The 22,630-nt window shown below is 43.7% G+C and overlaps 1 protein-coding gene across 2 annotated transcripts in view; it reads left to right on the top strand.

Annotated features, from left to right (window-relative positions):
• COL27A1 (collagen type XXVII alpha 1 chain) overlaps positions 1-22,630 on the top strand; it is a 477,424-nt gene that overhangs the window by 138,870 nt on the left and 315,924 nt on the right. For both annotated transcript variants that reach the window (XM_077283906.1, XM_077283905.1), the window contains exons 13-14: positions 5,188-5,241; positions 9,561-9,605. In XM_077283906.1, the coding sequence (XP_077140021.1) occupies positions 5,188-5,241; positions 9,561-9,605 (99 nt within the window). The remainder of the gene's footprint in view (positions 1-5,187; positions 5,242-9,560; positions 9,606-22,630) is intronic.

Raw genomic sequence — 22,630 nt, 5'->3', positions numbered from 1 at the left:
TTATAGTCCCCCCTCAGCATCGGGGTAGCCGAGACCCCGGAGAACATGATTCGGGTCGGTTTTTACCGTCCCCGGTGTGGCGATCACCGTTATTTGCAGAATAAAAGCAACCACAAGAAAAAAAAAAAAAAAAAGTCAGATTTCCCATTTATTTCTCTCTTCTCTGATATGATCTAGCACATCAGAGGAGAGAGAAATGGAGTCCCCCTCCTCCCGGTACCTCAGGCACTTCCTGTCCCCCGTCACTCAGCGTCTTCCGGGAAGAAAATGGCAGATGCATGCGCTGTGTGCCCGCCGAGATCTGCCGGCTGGCATCAATCAAAGATTTTCCCTATTGGTTCATTTTGATCATTTTGATAGACCCTATCACAGTGATCAAACTAAAATAAAAAATACTAAATCAACCCCCCACCTTATCACCCCCTTAGTTAGGTAAAAATAATAAAATACATTTGTTTTATTTTATTTCCGTTAGGGTTGGGGCTAGGCTAAGGGTTAGAGTTGTATTAGAGCTAGGGTTAGATTTGCCGTTAGAGCTAGGGTTATGGTTGGAGCTAGGGTTGGGATAGAGTTAGGGTTGGGACTGAGGTTATGTCTAGGGTTAGGGTTGGGCTAAGGTGGGGCTAGGGTTGGGGTTAGGGTGTTGTTGGGGTTAGGGTTGTGTTGTTGAGTTTAGGGTTGTTGTGTTGGGTTTAGGGTTAGAGTTGGGATTAGGGTTAGGGTTGTGTTACGGTTGGAGTTAGAATTTGGGGGTTTCCACTGTTTAGGTCATCAGGGGGTCTCCAAATGCAACATGGCGCACGCCATTGAATCCAGCCAATTTTGCATTCAAAAAGTCAAATGGTGCTCCCTCTCTTCTGAGCCCTGCCATGCGCCCAAACAGTGGCTTTCCCCTACATGCGGGTTATCGGCGTACTTAGGAGAAATTGCACAACAAATTTTGTGGTCTATTTTCTCCTGGTACTCTTGTGAAAATAAAAAAGTTTAGTTCCAATGTAAATTTTTTGTGAAAAAAGTAAAATGTTAATTTTTTCCTTCCATGTTTCTTTAGTTCTCGTGAAGCACCTGAAGGGTTAATAAACTTTTTGAAAGTGGTTTTGCGCACCTTGAGGGGTGCAGTTTTTATAATGGTGTCACTTTTGGGTATTTTCTGTTATATTGACCCCCCGAACTCACTTCAAATGTGAGGTGGTCCCTAAAAAAAATGGTTTTGTAAATTTTATTGGAAAAATGAGAAATCGCTGGTCAACATTTAACCCTTATAACGTCCTAACAAAAAATTGTTTCCAAAATTGTGGTGATCTAAAGTAGACATGTCTGAAATGTTATTTATTAGCTATTTTGTGCGATATGACTCTCTGATTTAAGGGCACAAAAATTAAAGGGAACCTGTCATCAGTTTTGGCCGATATAAGTTACAGCGATCACCTTTCAGGGATGATATACAGCATTCTACTGCATAATCTGCCCCCAGCCCGACCTGTAAGAGAAGAAAAATAACTTTCTTTTATACTCACCTGCGGGGCGTTCCGGTTCGAGGGGTGTCGCTCTTCTTGGTCCGGCGCCTTCCATCTTCTTGCGATGCCGCCCTCCTGTTTGCTTCGTGTGGATGTCGCGTCCCTTCGTCATCCACACAGTTTCCTCGGCACCGCGTTCCTGCGCAGGTGTTCATCTCTGCCCTGTTGAGGGCAGAGCAAAGTACTACAGTGCGCAGGTGCAAGGGCTCTTTGATCTTTCCCGGCATATGTGCACTGTAGTACTTTGCTCTGTCCTCATCAGGGCAGAAAAGTACACCTGCGCAGGAACGCGGTGCCGAGGAGACTATGTGGATGATGCAGGGATGCGTTATCCACACAAACCAAGCAGGAGGACGGCATTGCAAGAAGAGGGAAGGCGCCAGACCAAGAAGAGCGACACCCCTCGGACCGGACCGCCCCACAGGTGAGTATCATAACACTTATTTTTCTTCTCTTACAGGTTGGGATGTATATCAGCCCTGAAAAGTGGGGGCCATAACTTACATTGGCCAAAACTGATGGCAGGTTCCCTTTTAAAAGTTTGAAAATTGCAAAATTTTCAAAATTTGTGTCAAATTTCCGTTTTTTTTTCATAAATAAAGTCATATCGAATAAATTTTACCACTAACATGAAGTACAATGTCATTAAAAAAAATATCTCAGAATCAGTGTGATCTGTTGAAGCGTTCCAGAGCTATAACCTCATAAAATGACAGAATTGTAAAAATTTGCCTGGTCATTAAGTACAAAATTGGCTCTGTCACTAAGGGGTTAGAAAAGTTATTGTATAGGGGTTGTCCAATGACAGTTTACTAATGACCTATACATTGGATAGGCCATAAACATGAGATCAATGGGAGCCCAGGACCCCCACTAATCAGCTGTTATTTGTGCCGTCAAATAAGAACTCATGGTATTACTACTATAATTCCATTTAATATAACCATATCATCAGCTGAGCTTTCCTAAGGTTTTCACAATAGGAAGCATGTCTTTCGAATATGGGTGAAAACTTTTTTTTTTTTCTGGGGGGAGCGTATGTGGTAACAAATACATTTCTCTTATCTTGTTCTCCAATTTTTAATTTAGCCTAAAAAATGATACGGAGTAAAATGTATCCTGCATACATAATGTGATGGGGTTCTTCTCTCTACCTGACTAATATGCAACATAAATATAAAATAACTTGTGCCGTGTTCCTATTAATATTTGGCCTTCATGTTTACATCTGGTCCTTGAAGGGTTTTTGGCCTCTGCATTTCTCCTTATTGTTTAACAAGGTTTTCAGACATCAGAAAAATGAATACCAGACTACACAAATAAATCACCAGAAGTCACAACCAGCAAAAAGATAGCTAGAAACTGATGGTACTTCCCAAAACCTGTTTCCATATATGTAATATATTGTGTTTCTAACTTCGCTGGGTGTTGGGACACTAGATAGACTAGAAGACGTCTTGGGGCGTCGCTTACCATCCCTCGAAACCTGTAGTTAAATGAAACCTTTTATTTATTCCATATTACTATTGCTATCCAAGAAACCTAACACCTGGCGTTAGTGATTTAAGGTCTGCAAGCAATATATTTATCATCAGGAAATGCTTATGATCCCCAGCAGTTGGGATTAAATGGAAAATGTTGTGTTTTTTTTTTTTCCTAGTAATTTCCACTGATGTTCTGTATAACACGTGGCTGGATTTTATGATGTATATTGCTCCTCAGCTCTCTGTATATTTGGATTTTTTTTATATATTTTTACCAAGATAAGAGTTTGAGAGGAGACTATAACTTTGAGAGTAAGTCAAACTTTTGCTCCATTCTATTCAGTTAACTCTTAAAGGTGTTGTCCGGTCGCAATCGGTAAGTCTGCAGTCACTCTGTGTGACTATAGACTTATGAATCTCCTCAGCGCACTCACAGTGCATCTTGAGGAGTCGCTGGTTTCTGAGCCGGGACCGGAGGGAATGTATGCGTTATACATATTCCCGGCCAGTGGGCATGGCCTCGGTTCCATACACTTGTATGGAGCGAGGCCGCACCCAATAATTGGACAAGCCCATTGGATGGCTGTGTCACTACACAGGGCTTGTCCGGGAGTATGTATAACGCATACATACCCTTCGGTCCTGGGTCATAAACCAGCAAATCCCCGCAGTGCACAATGTGTGCGCTGGGGGATTCATAAGTCTGTAGTCACGTCGTGACCAGATTTGGTCGGGACAACGCCTTTAATATAGGGTGCATTATAAGTGTGCCCTAACTACTGCAGGATTGGGCTGTGTATAAAGAAGGACTGAAAGGAAAGATATTTGCAGGATGGTGCTGTGTATAGTGGGGTTGAAAGGAGAGCTATACTGTAGGATGGGGATATGTATAGAGAGGATGAACGCAAACCTATACTGCCGGATGTTGGTGTGTATAGAGAAGATGAAAAGAAAGATCTGTTGCAGTGTGGGGCTGTGTGTAAAGAAGTGCTGAAAAGCATCATGTACAGCAGATTCTGGTTTTGTATAAAGAGGGTCTGAAAAGAGATGTAATGTGGGAGGGAGCTGAAAATTGTGATAATACTGCAGGATGGCACTGTATATAAAGGATCTGAGGTTAGTTGACCTTCCTTTCTTTGTTGTCTGCTGCTAGGAGAGCAGTTATTTGAAACTACAAATGTAGTTTGATGCATATTGCAAAGGATTATCTTCTGTCATATGAATCAACAGAGCAGCATATGCAGTTTCTCACTACCTAATAGTTACAGGCGCCTTGGTAAATTGCTGGAGAGTTGAGCTCTGCTACAAACTAGCTAACAATGGCACAGGCACAGGCACACACAGGCTGCTTTAATAATGTAGATGGCAGAAGATAATATTGGTCATACAATCATGTGGGCACATCTTTATGTCCAGTCCCTGTGGAATGATGGTGCCTATACGTATGGTCATCTCATGAAATGACCGATCAGAGGAGACCAAGAAAGACAGAATATAATGAACATAGAAATTTTCATCCATGTCAAATGCAATGTAATGAAATTCGGCAAGTCCAGGCAAGCCTGTTAACCAAAATTCACCTGGTTTAATTATTGAGGAAAAAGTTGGTTTGTTTTTTTTGTAAATACTTATATGCCTTTATATAAAAATAACATCATCATAGCATCTTTTCTTAGAACACCACATTGTGCTCTTCCTTTGTTATTACTTCTGGAAATATATCATTGAATTGGTAACCGGGTGCTACTTATTGGAGATGGAGGTGTCCTTACAGTGACTTACAGTGACCAACCAGTGCTGACTATCTGAGGCCTCTTTAATAACCCCCAATTGTAAATTTTTAGTTATGAATTTTTAGGAAATCTAAAAGAACGAGGCAAAAGAACCCCAAAGCATCTGTCTTCAGATGGGTGTCCTTTCATTTTGAAGAAGACTGTGGTTTGGCTGAATATCCATAGTCATGGACTCTCAGGGAGAACTACCCAGTATTCTTCCTCTGAGGGGGCCACGCTGTAGTACATATACACTAGAGACATCACAACATTTCTGTTCAGTTATCGCCTGTGTTGTTTATTCTGTATGTCATCCCGTTGTGCTCCTTCTTTTTTCTCTGTATGACCTAATGTGGATAAATGAGGATCATTACCGAGATGCTTCATGTTTTTATTCTTTTTTCCCAATTAAAGGGCTTCCCTGGTGACTTTGGAGAGAGAGGTCCCCCAGGACTTGATGGCAACCCCGTGAGTAATTTGTACTACTACACAAGAACCATTGTTATGAAAGGAGGTGTCTTAATTTTTTGCAGGCGGCTGTTACATGGGATCCAGCAATAAGGAATGTTCTTAGTCATGCTGTGCTTGAGGAAAAGCATATAAATATAACTGAGCCGCAGTCCCGTAAAAAAATAAATGAAGCTGCATCTTCACTTAAAAATAGATTTTGGATTTAGGTTGGACAGAGAGAAATAGAAATGTCATTCTGGCTTACTGTCCACTAGAACATAGTGGAGACAGCTTGTTGGGGATATTACTTCCTTTATAACAGCACTCTTCTGTTGCCAGAAAGTGCAATCGATCATTCCTTATCTCCCTTCTCTTCCTGATTTCTATGATGAGCTGTCAGAACATGCAAATATAAAATTCATCACTAAATCCAGATGGCAATTGTTCCAGTGCTGCCTAAGTACACAAGACCCAATAAGTTGGTGAGTTAGAAGATGGAGGAAGTTGATTTCTCATTCGGCAATCACGATCACTTTCGTCTTGCCTTTTGGGTTACATGGGGCTCTGGCCACATTCCAGAGGCTGATGGACATAGTGTTAGAGGCCCATTGGAAATACGCGTCTGCATATTTAGATGACATAGTCATCTTTAATGTACATTGGAATACCTACCTGTCCCAGGTGCAAGCAGTGCTGGAGTCTCTCAGAATCGTGAACCCAAAGAAATGTGCGATAGGACTAACAGAAGCCCAGTACTTAGGTTACGTGATCGGCCGCTGGGTTATCAAACCCCAAGTAAACAAGGTCGAGGCCATTCAAAACTGACCCAAGCCGTTAAGTACCAACCAGGTGAGGCATTCCTTGGAATAATTGGGTACTACCGCCGGTTTATACCCAATTTTGCTGGGAATGTAGCACCCCTAACAGACCTGTTAAAAGGTAAGAAGTCGGTGACGGTCCGATGGAATCCTTCTAGCGGAGGAAGCATTCTAGTCCCTGAAGTCGGTGTTGTGTGGAAAGACAGTCCCCATCAGCCCCAACTTCAAGGAAACCTTCATTGCGCAAACAGATTTCTCAGAAGTATGCCTAGGAGCGGTGCTGTCGCTAGAGGTGAACGGGGATTAGCATCCAGTCACCTACTTGAGCAGGAAACTAATCCCGGCAGAGAAAAATGATAGCGTAGTGGAGAAGGAGTGTTTGGAGATTAAGTGGGCCTTGGAGTACCTACGCTATTATTTGCTCGGGCGTCAGTTTCGTTTAGTAACGGAACACTCACCCTCTTCTGGTTTCTTCCCGAACGAGCTTTCCATGTGGCTTATGGCCACAGGTTCCTTATAAAAACCCCTGCAGCAAAGGGTTGGGTGTGTCTGTTTGGTTTTGCAACCATGCAAAGCAGAAGGCTCTGCAGAGCTCCACATGTGTGATGCAACACAGGCAAGCAGAGCCAAAAGGCCTGGCACCCTCAGCGTACACTGTGGTGTAGTCCACGGCAATCGATCTTGGATGTGGACTGGCTTGTTTCCCGGAGGATATCGTGTGCTGTGCATTTCTGTGAGTTGGACATTAAAACACGTTTTGTTTTGAGCTTTGCTGAGTGATGATGCCTCATCACTGCACAGCATGGATACCGCTGCACTATAATAATAATCTTTATTTTTATATAGCGCTAACATATTCCGCAGCGCTTTACAGTTTGCACACATTATCATCCCTGCCCCCGATGGGACTCACAATCTAAATTCCTTATCAGTATGTCTTTAGAATGTGGGAGGAAACCGGAGTACCCGGAGGAAACCCACTCAAACACGGGGAGAACATACAAACTCCTTGCAGGTGTTGTCCTTAGTGGGGCTTGAACCCAGGACTCCAGCGCTGCAAGGCTGCAGTGCTAACCACTGCACCACCGTGCTGCCCAGTGTTGCCCAAGAGTTGTGCTGTGCAGGGGAAAAATTTATAAAATCAGAGAATGCTAGAGTTGGAAGGGATCTCCAGGGACGATCTTGTCCAAACCTCTGCTCAATGCAGGATTCATTAAACCATCTTAGACAGATGTCTGTCTAGCCTGTTTGAAGATTTTAATTGAAGGAGAACTCGCCACCTCTCTTGGCAGCCTGTTCCACTCATTGATCACCCTCAGTGTCAAAAACATTTTTTCTAATATTTATCTGTATCTTCTCCCTTTCAGTTTCATTCCATTGCTTCTTATGTTTCCATGTGCAAATGAGAATAAGGATGATCACTGGACACTGCGACATCCCTTCAGATATTTGTAGACCGCTATTTTGTCTCTTATTAGCCTTCTTTTTTGCAAGCTAAACATTCCCAGATCCTTTAACCGTTCTTCGTGGGACATAGTTTGCAGTCCGCTCACCATCCTGGTAGCTTTTCTCTGAACTTGCTCTAATATTTCAATGTTATTTTTTAAAATGTGGTGACTAGAACTGGACACAGTAATCCAGGCGAGGTCTGACCAAGGAGTAGAGAGGGATAATGACTTCACGTGATTTAGACTCTATACTTCTCTTAATACATCCCAGAACTGTTTGCCTTTTTTGCTGCTGTATCACACTGTTGACTCATGTGCAGTCTGTGATCTATTAGTATATCCATGTCTTTTTCACACTTGCTGTTGCTTAGTTCTACTTCTCCCATTCTGTAGATATAATTTTCATTTTTCTTAGCCAAATGTAGAATCTTGCATTTCTCCCTGTTAAATACCATTCTATTAGTCGCTGCCCATTCATTGTTCAAACTTAGCTAGATCCTTCTGAATCCTTTCTCTGTCTTCTCTAGTGTTAGCTATTTCTCCTAGCTTTGCATCATCTGCAAATTTGATCCGTTTATCTTCAGTTCCCTTTTCTAGATCATTTATAAAAATGTTGAACAACACTGGGGCTCGGACAGAGCCTTGTGGTACCCCACTTGAAATATTCTTCCAGTTGGATGTGCAGCCATTTATTACCACTTTTTGAGTACGATCACTGAGCCAGTTATGAATCCACCTAACCGTAGCCCTGTCAGTCCCATACTTGGTCATTTTTTCAATACAGTATGAGATACTTTATCAAATGCTTTGCTGAAGTCAAGATTGACTGTATTTACTGCATTTCCTGGATTCACCCAGTCAGTGATTCCATCATAGAAGGAAATTAGATTAGTCTGGCATGACTTGTTTGATACAAACCCATATGCTGTCTCTGGTTAATTACTGTATTCTTATCCATGTACTTGCATAAATGCTGTTTAATAGTTTGTCAAATTATAATATTTTTTTAAAGATAGGGACATTTGCCCTTCTCCAATCTTCTGGGACTTCTCCTGTTCTCCATGAAGATTCTGGCTAGTGGGTCTACAATTTCCTCTTCTACCTCTTTCAGCACCCTAAGATGTAATTCATCTGGACCACGAAATTTAAATGAATGTAAATTAGCAAAGTGTTTACTCACCACCTCTCTGTTTAAAGATAGTGTGGATTCTTTTATTTTTTTTGATGATCCTGGCTCCGCAAAAAATTGGTGTGTGGTATCAAAATATATATTTAAGCATTGGTGACAAGTCAGACCCCCACTGATCTAACAGTGATTGTTAATTTGACAGCCCTCCATACATTTTATATAGCTGTTGGACAATTGTTCAGCTAACAGCTGTCTCACCAAATGCTCGCTCTGCCAAGTAGTCTTGTGTTCTCATAGAGAACAAAAGGATAGGAAGGCCAAAATCGGACCAGCTACAACCTCATGATTCAGGGGGCTCCATATGCATTAGGCAAGGTTAATATGTTTTGTATTTGGTCAGTATTTTACATCAGTATTTGTAAGCCAAAATCAAGGGTGGAACACTTCTCTATTTATCACCCACTCCTGGTTTTGGCTTACAAATATTAATGTAAAATACTGACGAAATACTGAATGTGTGTATATGGCCTTCGACTGTCAGCTGAAGCCATCGATTTCAAGGGGTTTGGCCTATGTTAGTCACATGTATTGGGGAGGGCTTAAGGGTAAGCAATTTATTTTAAGATAAAATATAACTCCTTTAACTATTAAAATAGTTTTTTTAAGATGCCTTTAAGCGATTGTGCTGGATTTCAAACACAAAGCTGCTTTCTTTCAAAAACAGCGCCACACCTGTCTACAGTTTGTGTGTGGTATTAAACCGCCATTCACTTCCACATCTAATCTTGAACTGTCCCTTTAAAGTGTGTTAATTGCAGCTGTATGTATAGGGGTCCTGATACGATCTAAATAGATCTTAGTTGATAGTTTTCTATGTGTTGGATTCATGTGTTAAGGTTTGATATTTCTAAAACGCTTTTTATTCTTTATGGTCCATTATAGGGAGAATTGGGTCCCCCAGGTCCTTCCGGTGTCCTTGGATTTATTGTAAGTACTCTCTCCAAATACCCCGTCTCACTATTAATATTTGTTGGTGCATTCTTGACCCTCCATTTACAAAAACATCATTATTTATTAATTTCTCCTTGAGTTAATTTTTCTTTTACCCGCATAAGTGTTATACTCTTACCAGAGGAGGTGTTTTTAGCCTGTGTGTTTCCATCATAAAATACCAAGTATTTTAATTAAGGACTCCTGGTGTCCGCCCTAAGCGCACAAGACAGTGGGCGTTATTCTACATATCGCCTTGCATGCCTATTTGGAAGCAAGCGGCTGTGGTATCGCCAAAGTCTTTTTAGTTTTTCTTTCTTTATTCTCTAATATTCTCTTGGAAGCTTTCCAGCAAAATAGAAGCTGCAAAAGAAGTATCATATACAGAATGATAGGCTAAAATATCTATACCTCCAGTGCTTAGGCTACTTTCACACTAGCGTTAACTGCATTACGTCGCAAATCCGTTTTTTGCCGAAAAAACGGATGCGTCAAAAAAAGGGAAAAACGTATGCAACGTATACAGCATTTCGACGGATCCGTCGCAAATCCGCTAAACGTTTCCGTCGAAAATACTGGATACGTTGCATCCGTTTTTACCATCCGTTGCATCCGTTTTTACGACGGATCCGTTTTTAAATTGGGAGGCTCCCAAATTTGATTGGCTACTGGAAAATATGGAAAACTATATAGTTACTGTTTTTACAGCCCATCTTTGAGGGTTTTAGTTTTGTGGCAGCGATGGAAGGTGTTCTTGTGAGGATTGCTAGTTTGGTTACCGACGTTATCTTTGAGACGAATCGCCTGGATATCATAGTGCGGGAGAAGGAGGCGGCAGCGGAAAGACGTAGGATGCTTCTGCAGCAACGGAGACGGAGACGACTGTGGATTCATCCGATTAATGAACTACGGATGATGATAAAGGGATCCAAACCCTAACCCTACCCCTAACCTCACACCTAACCGTTTAATGAACATTTTCTGACAGTCATAGTGCCACGTATTTCAGTGCCACGTACTATAAGTACTATAACTACGTGGTTATACGTGGCACTGAAAAATCGTGGCATTTACGTGAAATACGTGGCACTTAAATACGTGGAACTTATGTACGTGGCACTTAACTACGTGGCACTTAAATACGTGGCACTTAAATACGTGGCACTTATATACGTGGCACTTAAATACGTTGCACTTAAATACGTGGCACTTAAATACGTGGAACTTATGTACGTGGCACTTAAATACGTGGCACTTAAATACGTGGCACTTAAATACGTGGCACTTAAATACGTGGCACTTATATACGTGGCACTTAAATACGTGGCACTTAAATACATGGCACTTAAATACGTGGCACTTAAATACGTGGCACTTATATACGTGGCACTTATATACGTGGCACTTATATAAGTGCCACGTATATAAGTGCCACGTATATACGTGGCCATATATGTGGGGTTGAAGGCCCAGGCCAGGTTTATATAGATTTGGGGGTGTCTGGCCAATTGGCAACAAAATCCAGCTTCTGAGCATGCTCAGTGTAAAAAAACGTATTGCAGCGCTGCATTGCGTCGTACGACGTGTCCCGACGCATCCGTCGCTCATAGGCTTCCATTATAGCCAACGACGCATGCCGCAGGATGCGTCGCGACACGTTTTTTAGGCGGAGACAAAAAACGGTACAAGCAACGTTTTTTGCCGACGACGTATCGCCAAATTTCGACGCATCCGTCGTACGACGTACACGACGTATGCCAATCCGTCGCAATACGTCGCCAATACAAGTCTATGGGGAAAAAACGCATCCAGCAAAAACTTTTGCTGGATGCATTTTTTCGAAAAAAAGACGTTTTGAGACGGAATGCAGTTAACGCTAGTGTGAAAGTAGCCTTAGTGGCATAAACTTATCAAGGAATTAAATGAAAATGCCCCATGAAAAATTGTGTGCCCTGAACCTTCAGTCTGCCTTGTTTCCTACGACTGCTGTAGAGATGAAGGTAGTCTAGCTTTCCCTGTTGTCAGCCATTGCAGACTGGATTTCTCAGGGTATGTGCCTATGATCTGGAATTGCTCCAGTTTTAACGCTGCATATTTATACAGTGTCAAACCCGCAGCGGCCAGATGTTACAGCATAGTGGATGGGATTTCTAGAAATGCCACCTCCACTATGCGAGCATGTGCGGAGACGGACAGGCGGCGCGTCTTTCAGGACTGCATTATGTCAATTTCTCTTACAGAATTTTCAACAATAGAATGTATTGAATGCAGTAAATCTGCCCTATTCTGTGAACACATGTGAATTTACCTGTGTTCAATAGAGCGTAGCGTTTTGGACACAGCGCCAATATACTGCATCCGAAATGTTTCTACTTCCTGATCGTGGCAACATAGCTTAAGCGTTTGTGGTGTGAATATAGTCGATTTTTTGAGACCACAGCTGCTAACATGTATTCCCTGTATAGTGGCACTTCTGGCCCCTCGACCATGCAGGGAACTGCAACTGACCCCATTCACTTGTATGGGAATGTACTGCAATGCGTTGCACAGCGAGTGGCCTGGCTGCCTCTTTATTCTTAGGATCGTGTGGTCTCAAAGGTCAGCTCTCCACTAATCATGTGTCACTTTATAAGATGAGAATACCCACTGTTTTAACTGTTCTACCCATGACCGTCTGTAAAATCTCCTTTAGGCTATGTGCACACGTCCGGAATTGCCGTGGAAATTTCTGCAGCAATTCCGCTACTGTGCTGCGGGTGAAACGCATGCGGAATTGACATGCGTTTTGCCGCTAAACACCAGCCTTTTACAATCGTAATTAGCTTGCAGAATGCTAGCGTTTTCCAAGCGATCTGTAGCATTGCTTGGAAAACTGACAGGTTGGTCACACTTGTCACACATAGTGTTTGACAAGTGTGACCAACTTTTTACTATTGATGCTGCCTATGCAACATCAATAGTAAAAAGATCCAATGTTAAAAAAAAAAAAAAAAAAAAATTGTGATAGTCTCACCTTCCGGCGGCCCCAGCAGCCTTCCCGCTCCTCGCGATGCTCCCGTTCCCTGTAATGCCTCGCGACAATGACCCCAGATGATGTAGCATCACACGAGACCGCTACGTCATCACAGATCAATGCCGCAAAGCATCCCTGGGAACGGAAGCGTCGCTAGGAGCGGGAAGGCTGCTGGGGCCGCCGGAAGGTGAGAATATCACGAATTTTATTTTGATTCTTTTTTTTACAGGTATATGGTTCCCAAGGCCTGGAGGAAAGTCTCCTTTCCTCCACCCTGGGTACCAACCGCACATGATCCGCTTACTTCCCGTATGGTGGGCATAGCCACATGCGGAAACTAAGCAGATCAATGCATTCCTATGTGTGCGGAATCCCCGTGATTCCGCACAAAGAATAAATAAATATGCTGCGTTTTTTTCCGGAATGCGATTCCGCCGCGGAAAAAAACGCAACGTGCACAAAAATTGCAGATTGCATACTAATAATAAGATACTTAATGTATGCGGTTTTTTTTTGCGGTTTTGTCGCGTTTTTATAGTGAAAAATCCTGTACGTGTGCACACAGTCTTAAGATGGCAAAAATAAATCATTTAGAAGAAAAGAGAATGCCCAGTAAAACCTGTGTGTAGTTAACCAAGGTTAGTCGATTACACAGGTTTTAAAAGAGGGGTTGCTTGTTTCCCGAAAGCTCTGCGGTCTAGATCGATTGCATATCGCTTGCACTGAGGAATGCCTTCACTAAGGGACATTTGTATACACTTGTCAATCTTGAAAAATAACCTGTTCCCTAGTAAAAAAAAAACAAACTCCATAGTACAGCTAAAGAGTCTACTATAAACATAAAAAAAATATAAATCAGGAAATTGTACCCAGCGTCTTGGTTGGAATTTATTACCTCGACTCTGAAGTTATCTGAAAATATTCCTTCCCCTCAAAAGCTCTTTCATCCCTTGATAAGTCAGGAAAAGGGACCTCACATTTTTGGAAGTGTATTTGGAGCTCCATTGCCTGTAATGTTTTAATTACCATGTAATACACAATTGCTTTTTCTTTTTACGTGTGTGTATATATATTTATTTTACCACTGCAGATTTTTACACTGTAGACTAGCATCGTTAGTTGTTTCACGTCCAGCATTTTTAAAATAACCCAAAAATTAATACTGTGTATTGTACAGCAGTAAAGGCTCTTTAAAGGGTAATTGAACCTAAAGTAAAAAAAAAAATGAAGCAAGAGAATTAAAAAAAAAACAAAACAACTCTTTATGGTGTATTCACACCTGGCACTATCTTGTTATGGTTATTATTATTATTTATTTATATAGCACCATTAATTCCATGGTGCTGTACGTGAGAAAGGGTTACATCAAAATACAAATATCACTTACAGTAAACAAACTAACAATGGCAGACTGATACAGAGGGGAGATGACCCAGCCCTTGCGGGCTTACACTCTACAGGATTATGGGGAAGGAGACAGTAGGTCGAGGGTTGCAGTAGCTCCGATGGTGGTGAGGTGGCCGTGTGGTCATTACAGGCTGTAAGCTTCTTTAAAGAGGTGGGTTTTCAGGTTTCTTTTGAAAAATCCAAATGTGGTGGATAACTGGATGTGTTGGGGCACAGAATTCCAGAGGATGGGGGACATTCGGGAGAAGTCTTGGAGGTGATTGGGTGAGGAGCGAATAAGCGTGGAGGAGAGAAGGAGGTCTTGGGAGGACCAGAGATTACTGAGGGAAGATATTGAGAGATTAGTTTGGAAATATACGGAGGAGAAAGGTTATGGATTGCTTTGTAGGTCAGTTTTAGTAGTTTAAACTGGATTCGCTGGAAAATTGGGAGCCAGTGAAGGGATTTGCAAAGAGGGGAAACAGGAGTGTAGCGAGGAGAGAGATTAATTAGTCGGGCAGCAGAGTTAAGGACGGACTGGAGGGGTGCGAGAGTGTTAGAAGGTAGGCCACAGAGGAGGATGTTGCAGTAGTCGAGGCGGGAGATGATTAGGGCACGCACAAGCATTTTGGTAGAGTGAGGGTTGAGGAAAGGATGGATTCTGGAAATATTTTTGAGCTGGAGGCGACAGGAGGTGGCGAGAGCTTGGATGTGCGGTTTGAAGGACAGGGCAGAGTCAAGAGTTACTCCAAGGCAGCGGATTTCGGGGACAGGGGAAAGTGTGATTTCAATTATTTTGATAGATAGATCAGGTAGGGAAGATATGCGAGATGGAGGAAAGATAATTAGTTCAGATTTGTCCACATTGAGCTTGAGGAAGCGAGAGGAGAAGAAGGAGGATATGGCTGATAGACACTCTGGGATTCTGGAGAGCAGAGAGGTGATATCTGGGTCAGAGAGGTATATCTGAGTGTCATCAGCATATAGATGGTACTGGAAGCCATAGGACCTTATGAGTTGTCCCAGGCCGAGTGTATAGATTGAGAAGAGTAAGGGCCCTAGGACAGAGCCTTGAGGGACACCAACAGAGAGGGGGCGAGATGAAGAGGTAGTATGGTAGTAGAACACGCTAAATGTGCGGTTGGTAAGGTATGAGGAGATCCATGATAGGGCAAGGTCTTTGACACCAAAGGAAGAGAGGATCTGTAGTAGGAGGCAGTGGTCAACTGTGTCGAAGGCAGAGGTGTTATGACCCCAGTGGACAGGGTCTCAGAGGAACGTGTAAGTCTGCAAGATACAAAAATCCAGCTCATAGGGCTGTGGTAACTGGGTTGACCAAATAGCTACTCCTAACGCCAACACTAGAAGTAGCCGGGGATCATGCCTACGGTGATCGCTAGATGACTCGCGCCAGCCGGAGAATCTAACTACCCCTAGGAGAAGAAAACAAAGACCTCTCTTGCCTCCAGAGAAAGGGACCCCAAAGCAAGATACAAGCCCCCCACAAATAATAACAGTGAGGTAAGAGGAAATGACAAACACAGAAATGAACCAGGTTCAGCAAAGAGAGGCCAGCTTACTAATAGCAGAATATAGCAAGATAACTTATCTGGTCAACAAAAACCCTATAAAAATCCACGCTGGAGATTCAAGAACCCCCGAACCGTCTAACGGTCCGGGGGGAGAACACCAGCCCCCTAGAGCTTCCAGCAAAGGTCAGGATACAGATAGGAACAAGCTGGACAAAAATACCAAACAAAACAAAAGCAAAAAGCAAAGAAGCAGACTTAGCTTGAAAAACAGGAACCAGGATCAGAGGACAAGAGCACAACAGATTAGCTCTGATTTCAACGATGCCAGGCATTGAACTGAAGGTCCAGGGAGCTTATATAGCAACGCCCCTGAACTAACGGCCCAGGTGAGGATATAGGAAAAGACAGACGCTCCAGAGTCAAATCACTAATGACCACTAGAGGGAGCAAAAAGCAAAATCACAACAGTACCCCCCCCCTTAGTGAGGGGTCACCGAACCCTCACCACGACCACCAGGGCGATCAGGATGAGCGGCGTGAAAGGCACGAACTAAATCGGCCGCATGAACATCAGAGGCGACCACCCAGGAATTATCTTCCTGACCATAGCCCTTCCACTTGACCAGGTACTGAAGCCTCCGCCTGGAGAGACGAGAATCCAAGATCTTCTCCACCACGTACTCCAACTCGCCCTCAACCAACACCGGAGCAGGAGGCTCAGCAGAAGGAACCACAGGCACAACGTACCGCCGCAACAAGGACCTATGAAACACGTTGTGGATAGCAAACGACACAGGTAGATCCAGGCGAAAGGATACAGGATTAAGAATTTCCAATATCTTGTAAGGACCAATAAAACGAGGTTTAAATTTGGGAGAGGAAACCTTCATAGGAACAAAGCGGGAAGAAAGCCACACCAAATCCCCAACACGTAGTCGGGGACCCACACCGCGGCGGCGGTTGGCAAAGCGCTGAGCCCTCTCCTGTGACAACTTCAAGTTGTCCACCACAAGATTCCAGATCCGCTGCAACCTATCCACCACAGAATCCACCCCAGGGCAGTCAGAAGGTTCCACATGACCCGAAGAAAAACGAGGGTGGAAACCAGAGTTGCAGAAAAACGGCGAAACCAAGGTGGCGGAACTAGCCCGATTATTAAGGGCAAACTCAGCTAACGGCAAGAAGGTCACCCAATTGTCCTGATCAGCAGAGACAAAACACCTCAAATAAGCCTCCAAAGTCTGATTAGTTTGCTCCGTCTGTCCATTAGTCTGAGGATGGAAAGCAGACGAAAATGACAAGTCAATGCCCATCCTACTACAAAAGGATCGCCAGAATCTGGAAACGAACTGGGATCCTCTGTCTGACACAATATTCTCAGGGATGCCGTGCAAACGAACCACGTTCTGGAAAAACACAGGAACCAGATCGGAAGAGGAAGGCAGTTTAGGCAAAGGAACCAAATGGACCATCTTGGAGAAGCGATCACATATCACCCAGATAACAGACATGCCCTGAGACACCGGAAGATCAGAAATGAAATCCATGGAGATATGTGTCCAAGGTCTCTTAGGGACAGGCAAGGGCAAGAGCAACCCGCTGGCACGAGAACAGCAAGGCTTAGCTCGAGCACAAGTCCCACAGGACTGTACAAATGACCGCACATCCCTAGACAAGGAAGGCCACCAAAAGGATCTGGCCACCAGATCTCTGGTGCCAAAAATTCCTGGGTGACCTGCCAACACCGAGGAATGAACCTCGGAAATGACTCTGCTGGTCCACTTATCAGGCACAAACAGTCTGTCAGGTGGACAAGAATCAGGCCTATCAGCCTGAAATCTCTGCAACACACGTCGCAGATCAGGAGAAATAGCTGACAAGATAATACCATCCTTAAGAATACCAACAGGTTCAGCGACTCCAGGAGCATCAGGCACAAAGCTCCTGGAAAGAGCATCGGCCTTCACATTCTTTGAACCTGGTAAATACGAGACAACAAAGTCAAATCGGGAGAAAAACAATGACCAGCGGGCCTGTCTAGGATTCAGGCGTTTAGCAGACTCGAGATACATCAGATTTTTGTGATCAGTCAAGACCACCACACGATGCTTAGCACCCTCGAGCCAATGACGCCACTCCTCAAATGCCCATTTCATGGCCAACAACTCCCGATTGCCCACATCATAATTTCGCTCCGCAGGCGAAAACTTCCTAGAGAAAAAGGCGCAAGGTCTCATAACAGAGCAACCAGGGCCTCTCTGCGACAAAACGGCCCCTGCTCCAATCTCTGAAGCATCCACCTCAACTTGAAAGGGAAGCGAGACATCAGGCTGGCACAAAACAGGCGCCGAAGTAAACCGATGTTTCAACTCCTGGAAAGCCTCCACGGCAGCAGGAGCCCAATTAACCACATCGGAGCCCTTCTTGGTCATATCCGTCAAAGGTTTCACAATGCTAGAAAAGTTAGCGATAAAACGACGGTAGAAGTTAGCGAAACCCAAGAACTTCTGAAGACTCTTAACTGACGAGGGCTGAGTCCAATCAAGAATAGCTCGGACCTTGACTGGGTCCATCTCCACAGCAGAAGGGGAAAAAATGAACCCCAAAAAGGGAACCTTCTGTACACCAAAAAGACACTTTGAGCCCTTGACAAACAAAGAATTTTCACGCAAAATTTTAAAGACCATCCTGACCTGCTCCACATGCGAGTCCCAATTATCAGAAAAAAACAGAATATCATCCAGATAAACGATCAGAAATTTATCCAGATAGTTCCGGAAAATGTCATGCATAAAGGACTGAAAAACTGAAGGGGCATTAGAGAGCCCAAAAGGCATCACCAAGTACTCAAAATGACCTTCGGGCGTATTGAATGCGGTTTTCCATTCATCCCCTTGCTTAATGCGCACAAGGTTGTACGCACCACGAAGGTCTATCTTGGTAAACCACTTGGCACCTTTAATCCGGGCAAACAAGTCAGACAACAGCAGCAAAGGATACTGAAATTTGACAGTGATCTTATTTAAAAGCCGATAGTCAATACAAGGCCTCAAAGATCCGTCCTTTTTAGCCACAAAAAAGAATCCCGCACCAAGAGGGGAAGAAGACGAACGGATGTGTCCTTTCTCCAGAGACTCCTTGATATATGAACGCATAGCGGTATGTTCAGGTATCGACAGATTAAACAGTCTTCCCTTAGGAAATTTACTGCCTGGAATCAAATCTATTGCACAGTCACATTCCCTATGAGGAGGCAATGCACTGGACCTGGACTCGCTAAAGACATCCTGATAATCAGACAAGTACTCCGGAACTTCCGAAGGCGTAGAAGAAGCAATAGACACAGGCAGGGAATCCTCATGAATACCACGACAGCCCCAACTAGACACTGACATAGCCTTCCAGTCAAGGACTGGATTATGGGTCTGTAACCATGGCAGCCCCAAAACAACCAAATCATGCATTTTATGTAGAACGAGAAAACGTATCACCTCGCGGTGTTCAGGAGTCATGCACATGGTAACCTGTGTCCAATACTGCGGCTTATTTTCTGCCAATGGCGTAGCATCAATACCCCTAAGAGGGATAGGATTTTCTAATGGTTCAAGAATAAAACCACAGCGCTTAGCAAATGAGAGATCCATAAGACTCAGGGCAGCACCCGAATCTACAAACGCCATGACAGGATAAGATGACAGTGAGCAAATCAAAGTTACAGACAGAATAAACTTAGGATGCAAATTACCAACGGTGACAGGACTAACAACCTTAGATATACGTTTAGAGCATGCTGAGATAACATGTGTAGAATCACCACAGTAGTAGCACAAGCCATTCCGGCGTCTATGAATTTTCCTCTCATTTCTAGTCAGGATTCTATCACATTGCATCAAATCAGGTGTCCGTTCAGACAACACCATGAGGGAATTTGCGGTTTTTCTATCACATTGCATCACATCAGGTGTCTGTTCAGACAACAACATGAGGGAATTTGCGGTTTTGCGCTCCCGCAACCGCCGGTCAATTTGAATAGCCAGGGACATGGTATCATTCAGACCTGTGGGAATGGGAAAACCCACCATAACATTCTTAATGGCCTCAGAAAGGCCATTTCTAAAATTAGCGGCCAGTGCACACTCGTTCCAATGTGTCAGCACGGACCATTTCCGAAATTTTTGGCAATACACCTCAGCCTCGTCCTGGCCCTGAGACATAGCCAGCAAGGCTTTCTCTGCCTGAATCTCAAGATTGGGTTCCTCATAAAGTAAACCGAGCGCCAGAAAAAACGCATCAATATCAGCCAATGCCGGATCTCCTGGCGCCAACGAAAAAGCCCAATCCTGAGGGTCACCCCGTAAGAATGAAATAACAATTTTTACTTGTTGAGCAGAGTCTCCAGACGAACAAGGTTTCAGGGACAAAAATAATTTACAATTATTCCTGAAATTCCTAAACTTAAATCGGTCTCCTGAAAACAGTTCAGGAATCGGAATCTTGGGTTCAGACCTAGGATTTCTGGTAACATAATCTTGTATACCCTGCACACGAGCGGCAAGCTGGTCCACACTTGTAATCAAGGTCTGGACATTCATGTCTGCAGCAAGCTTAAGCCACTCTGAGGTAAAGGGGAAAAGAAAAAAAAAAATGAGAGAGGGAAAAAAAACCTCAAAATTTTCTTTCTTATAATCCCACTTCTGCAATGCATTAAACATTTAATACTGGCCTGGCATACTGTTATGACCCCAGTGGACAGGGTCTCAGAGGAACGTGTAAGTCTGCAAGATACAAAAATCCAGCTCATAGGGCTGTGGTAACTGGGTTGACCAAATAGCTACTCCTAACGCCAACACTAGAAGTAGCCGGGGATCATGCCTACGGTGATCGCTAGATGACTCGCGCCAGCCGGAGAATCTAACTACCCCTAGGAGAAGAAAACAAAGACCTCTCTTGCCTCCAGAGAAAGGGACCCCAAAGCAAGATACAAGCCCCCCACAAATAATAACAGTGAGGTAAGAGGAAATGACAAACACAGAAATGAACCAGGTTCAGCAAAGAGAGGCCAGCTTACTAATAGCAGAATATAGCAAGATAACTTATCTGGTCAACAAAAACCCTATAAAAATCCACGCTGGAGATTCAAGAACCCCCGAACCGTCTAACGGTCCGGGGGGAGAACACCAGCCCCCTAGAGCTTCCAGCAAAGGTCAGGATACAGATAGGAACAAGCTGGACAAAAATACCAAACAAAACAAAAGCAAAAAGCAAAGAAGCAGACTTAGCTTGAAAAACAGGAACCAGGATCAGAGGACAAGAGCACAACAGATTAGCTCTGATTTCAACGATGCCAGGCATTGAACTGAAGGTCCAGGGAGCTTATATAGCAACGCCCCTGAACTAACGGCCCAGGTGAGGATATAGGAAAAGACAGACGCTCCAGAGTCAAATCACTAATGACCACTAGAGGGAGCAAAAAGCAAAATCACAACACAGAGGGCAGGTCTAGAAGGAGGAGTATAGAGAATTGTCTGTTAGCGTTGGCTGTAAGTAAGTCGTTAGTAATTTTGGTCAGGGCAGTCTCAGTGGAATTGTTGGGACGGAAGCCAGATTGTAGGTTGTCGAAGAGAGAGCTGGATGCAAAGTGAGAGGAAAGTTCAGCATGGACGTGCTGCTTAAGGAGTTTGGATGCAAATGGGAGCAAAGATATGGGGCGATAGCTGGACATAGCGCTTGGGTCAAGGCATGGCTTTTTGAGGATGGGTGTGATTGTTGCATGTTTGAAAGCAGAGGGGAAGGTACCAGACGTTAGTGATAGGTTGAAGAGATGGGTTAGGGATGGGATTAGTGTGGTGGTGAGGTTGGGGAGGAGGTGGGATGGGATGGGGTCGAGCGAACAAGTGGTGAGGTGTGATTTGGAGAGAAGATGGGCAAGCTGTCCTTCAGTGATTTTGGAGAGGGAAGTTTTGGGGTTAGGGCATTGGTCTGGTATACAAAGGGGTTGTGGTGGTTTGACAACAAAGACTTGCCTTGTTTGACCACAATAAAAAAGAGCAAAGAATCCGCACCACTGCAACAAGGGTTCACTGCACCTCACACTCACCACAGCCATGTGCCGTAAACGCCCCAAAAGGATCGGGTGCTCAATCTGAGAAAAGTATGCAGGAAAATTCCAATGAAAGAAGAAAACTGAGAGCACTCACCGTCCTAAAAATAGTCCTTTATTGCAACGGAAGAATCTTCAGCAGGGGAGAATGTGAATTGTGACACACGACGGCCGTTTCGCGCTGCTGCGCTTCCACGGGTCCTACCGTGGAAGCACTTGCCTTGTTTGGTCTATCTTATTTTTGAAGTGCATGGCAAAGTCCTCGGCAATGATGACGGTTGTTGGGACACAGAATTTTTGGCAAATGTGAAAATAATTTTTTTCCCTCATAATTGGGTGACTCCATAATTTTTCCCCTATGCTTGGTTAAAAAAAAGTAACCATTACTGACTACCGCATTTTTTGTTCTTGATTTCTTTTAGTGTTTCTTAAAGCCAGAAAGTTGCCATTTGAAATGAGTTTAGTTTTGTGCCATGTCTGTGATCTGCTTTTTTTTCTACAAAATTAAACAACTGAATGAACATCCTACAAGGCCAGTGATTGCGTTATTTTCTGACATATACAACCCCTGGCAAAAATTATGCACTGTGGCCGTGATGGTGGTCAAATTCATGTTTCGTTGGTGGTAGGAAAGCTTTAAATAAGGATGGAAGACTGACCACATGACCACGAGCATTGGTTGCTGAGGTCAATACAATATGGGGAACATGGACCTTCACACAGGGCTTGTAAAATGATATAAAGGCAAATGAGATAAAGGATCAGAGGGCATCCAAGCTCTGCACTAGTCAGAAACACTATTGTCAGATGGGATCCTGCATGTTGTGTTGTGCCGTTCAGGCGTGCTTGGTCTGGTAGTGCCCGAACATACGGTGGGTATAAGTATACGTATGCACTGATGTATAGGATTTATATGCCAAGCACATTTACGCAGTGTGTCCGCTCCTTGCATATTCCAATTTGGCACCAGGGCTTGTAGGGTCCTAGTTAT

Source organism: Ranitomeya variabilis, chromosome 2 (genome assembly GCF_051348905.1).
Source record: "Ranitomeya variabilis isolate aRanVar5 chromosome 2, aRanVar5.hap1, whole genome shotgun sequence".
Classification (NCBI taxonomy): Eukaryota; Metazoa; Chordata; class Amphibia; order Anura; family Dendrobatidae; genus Ranitomeya; species Ranitomeya variabilis.
Note: the sequence above shows the minus strand (reverse complement) of the source record. Positions and strands in the feature narration are given on the sequence as shown.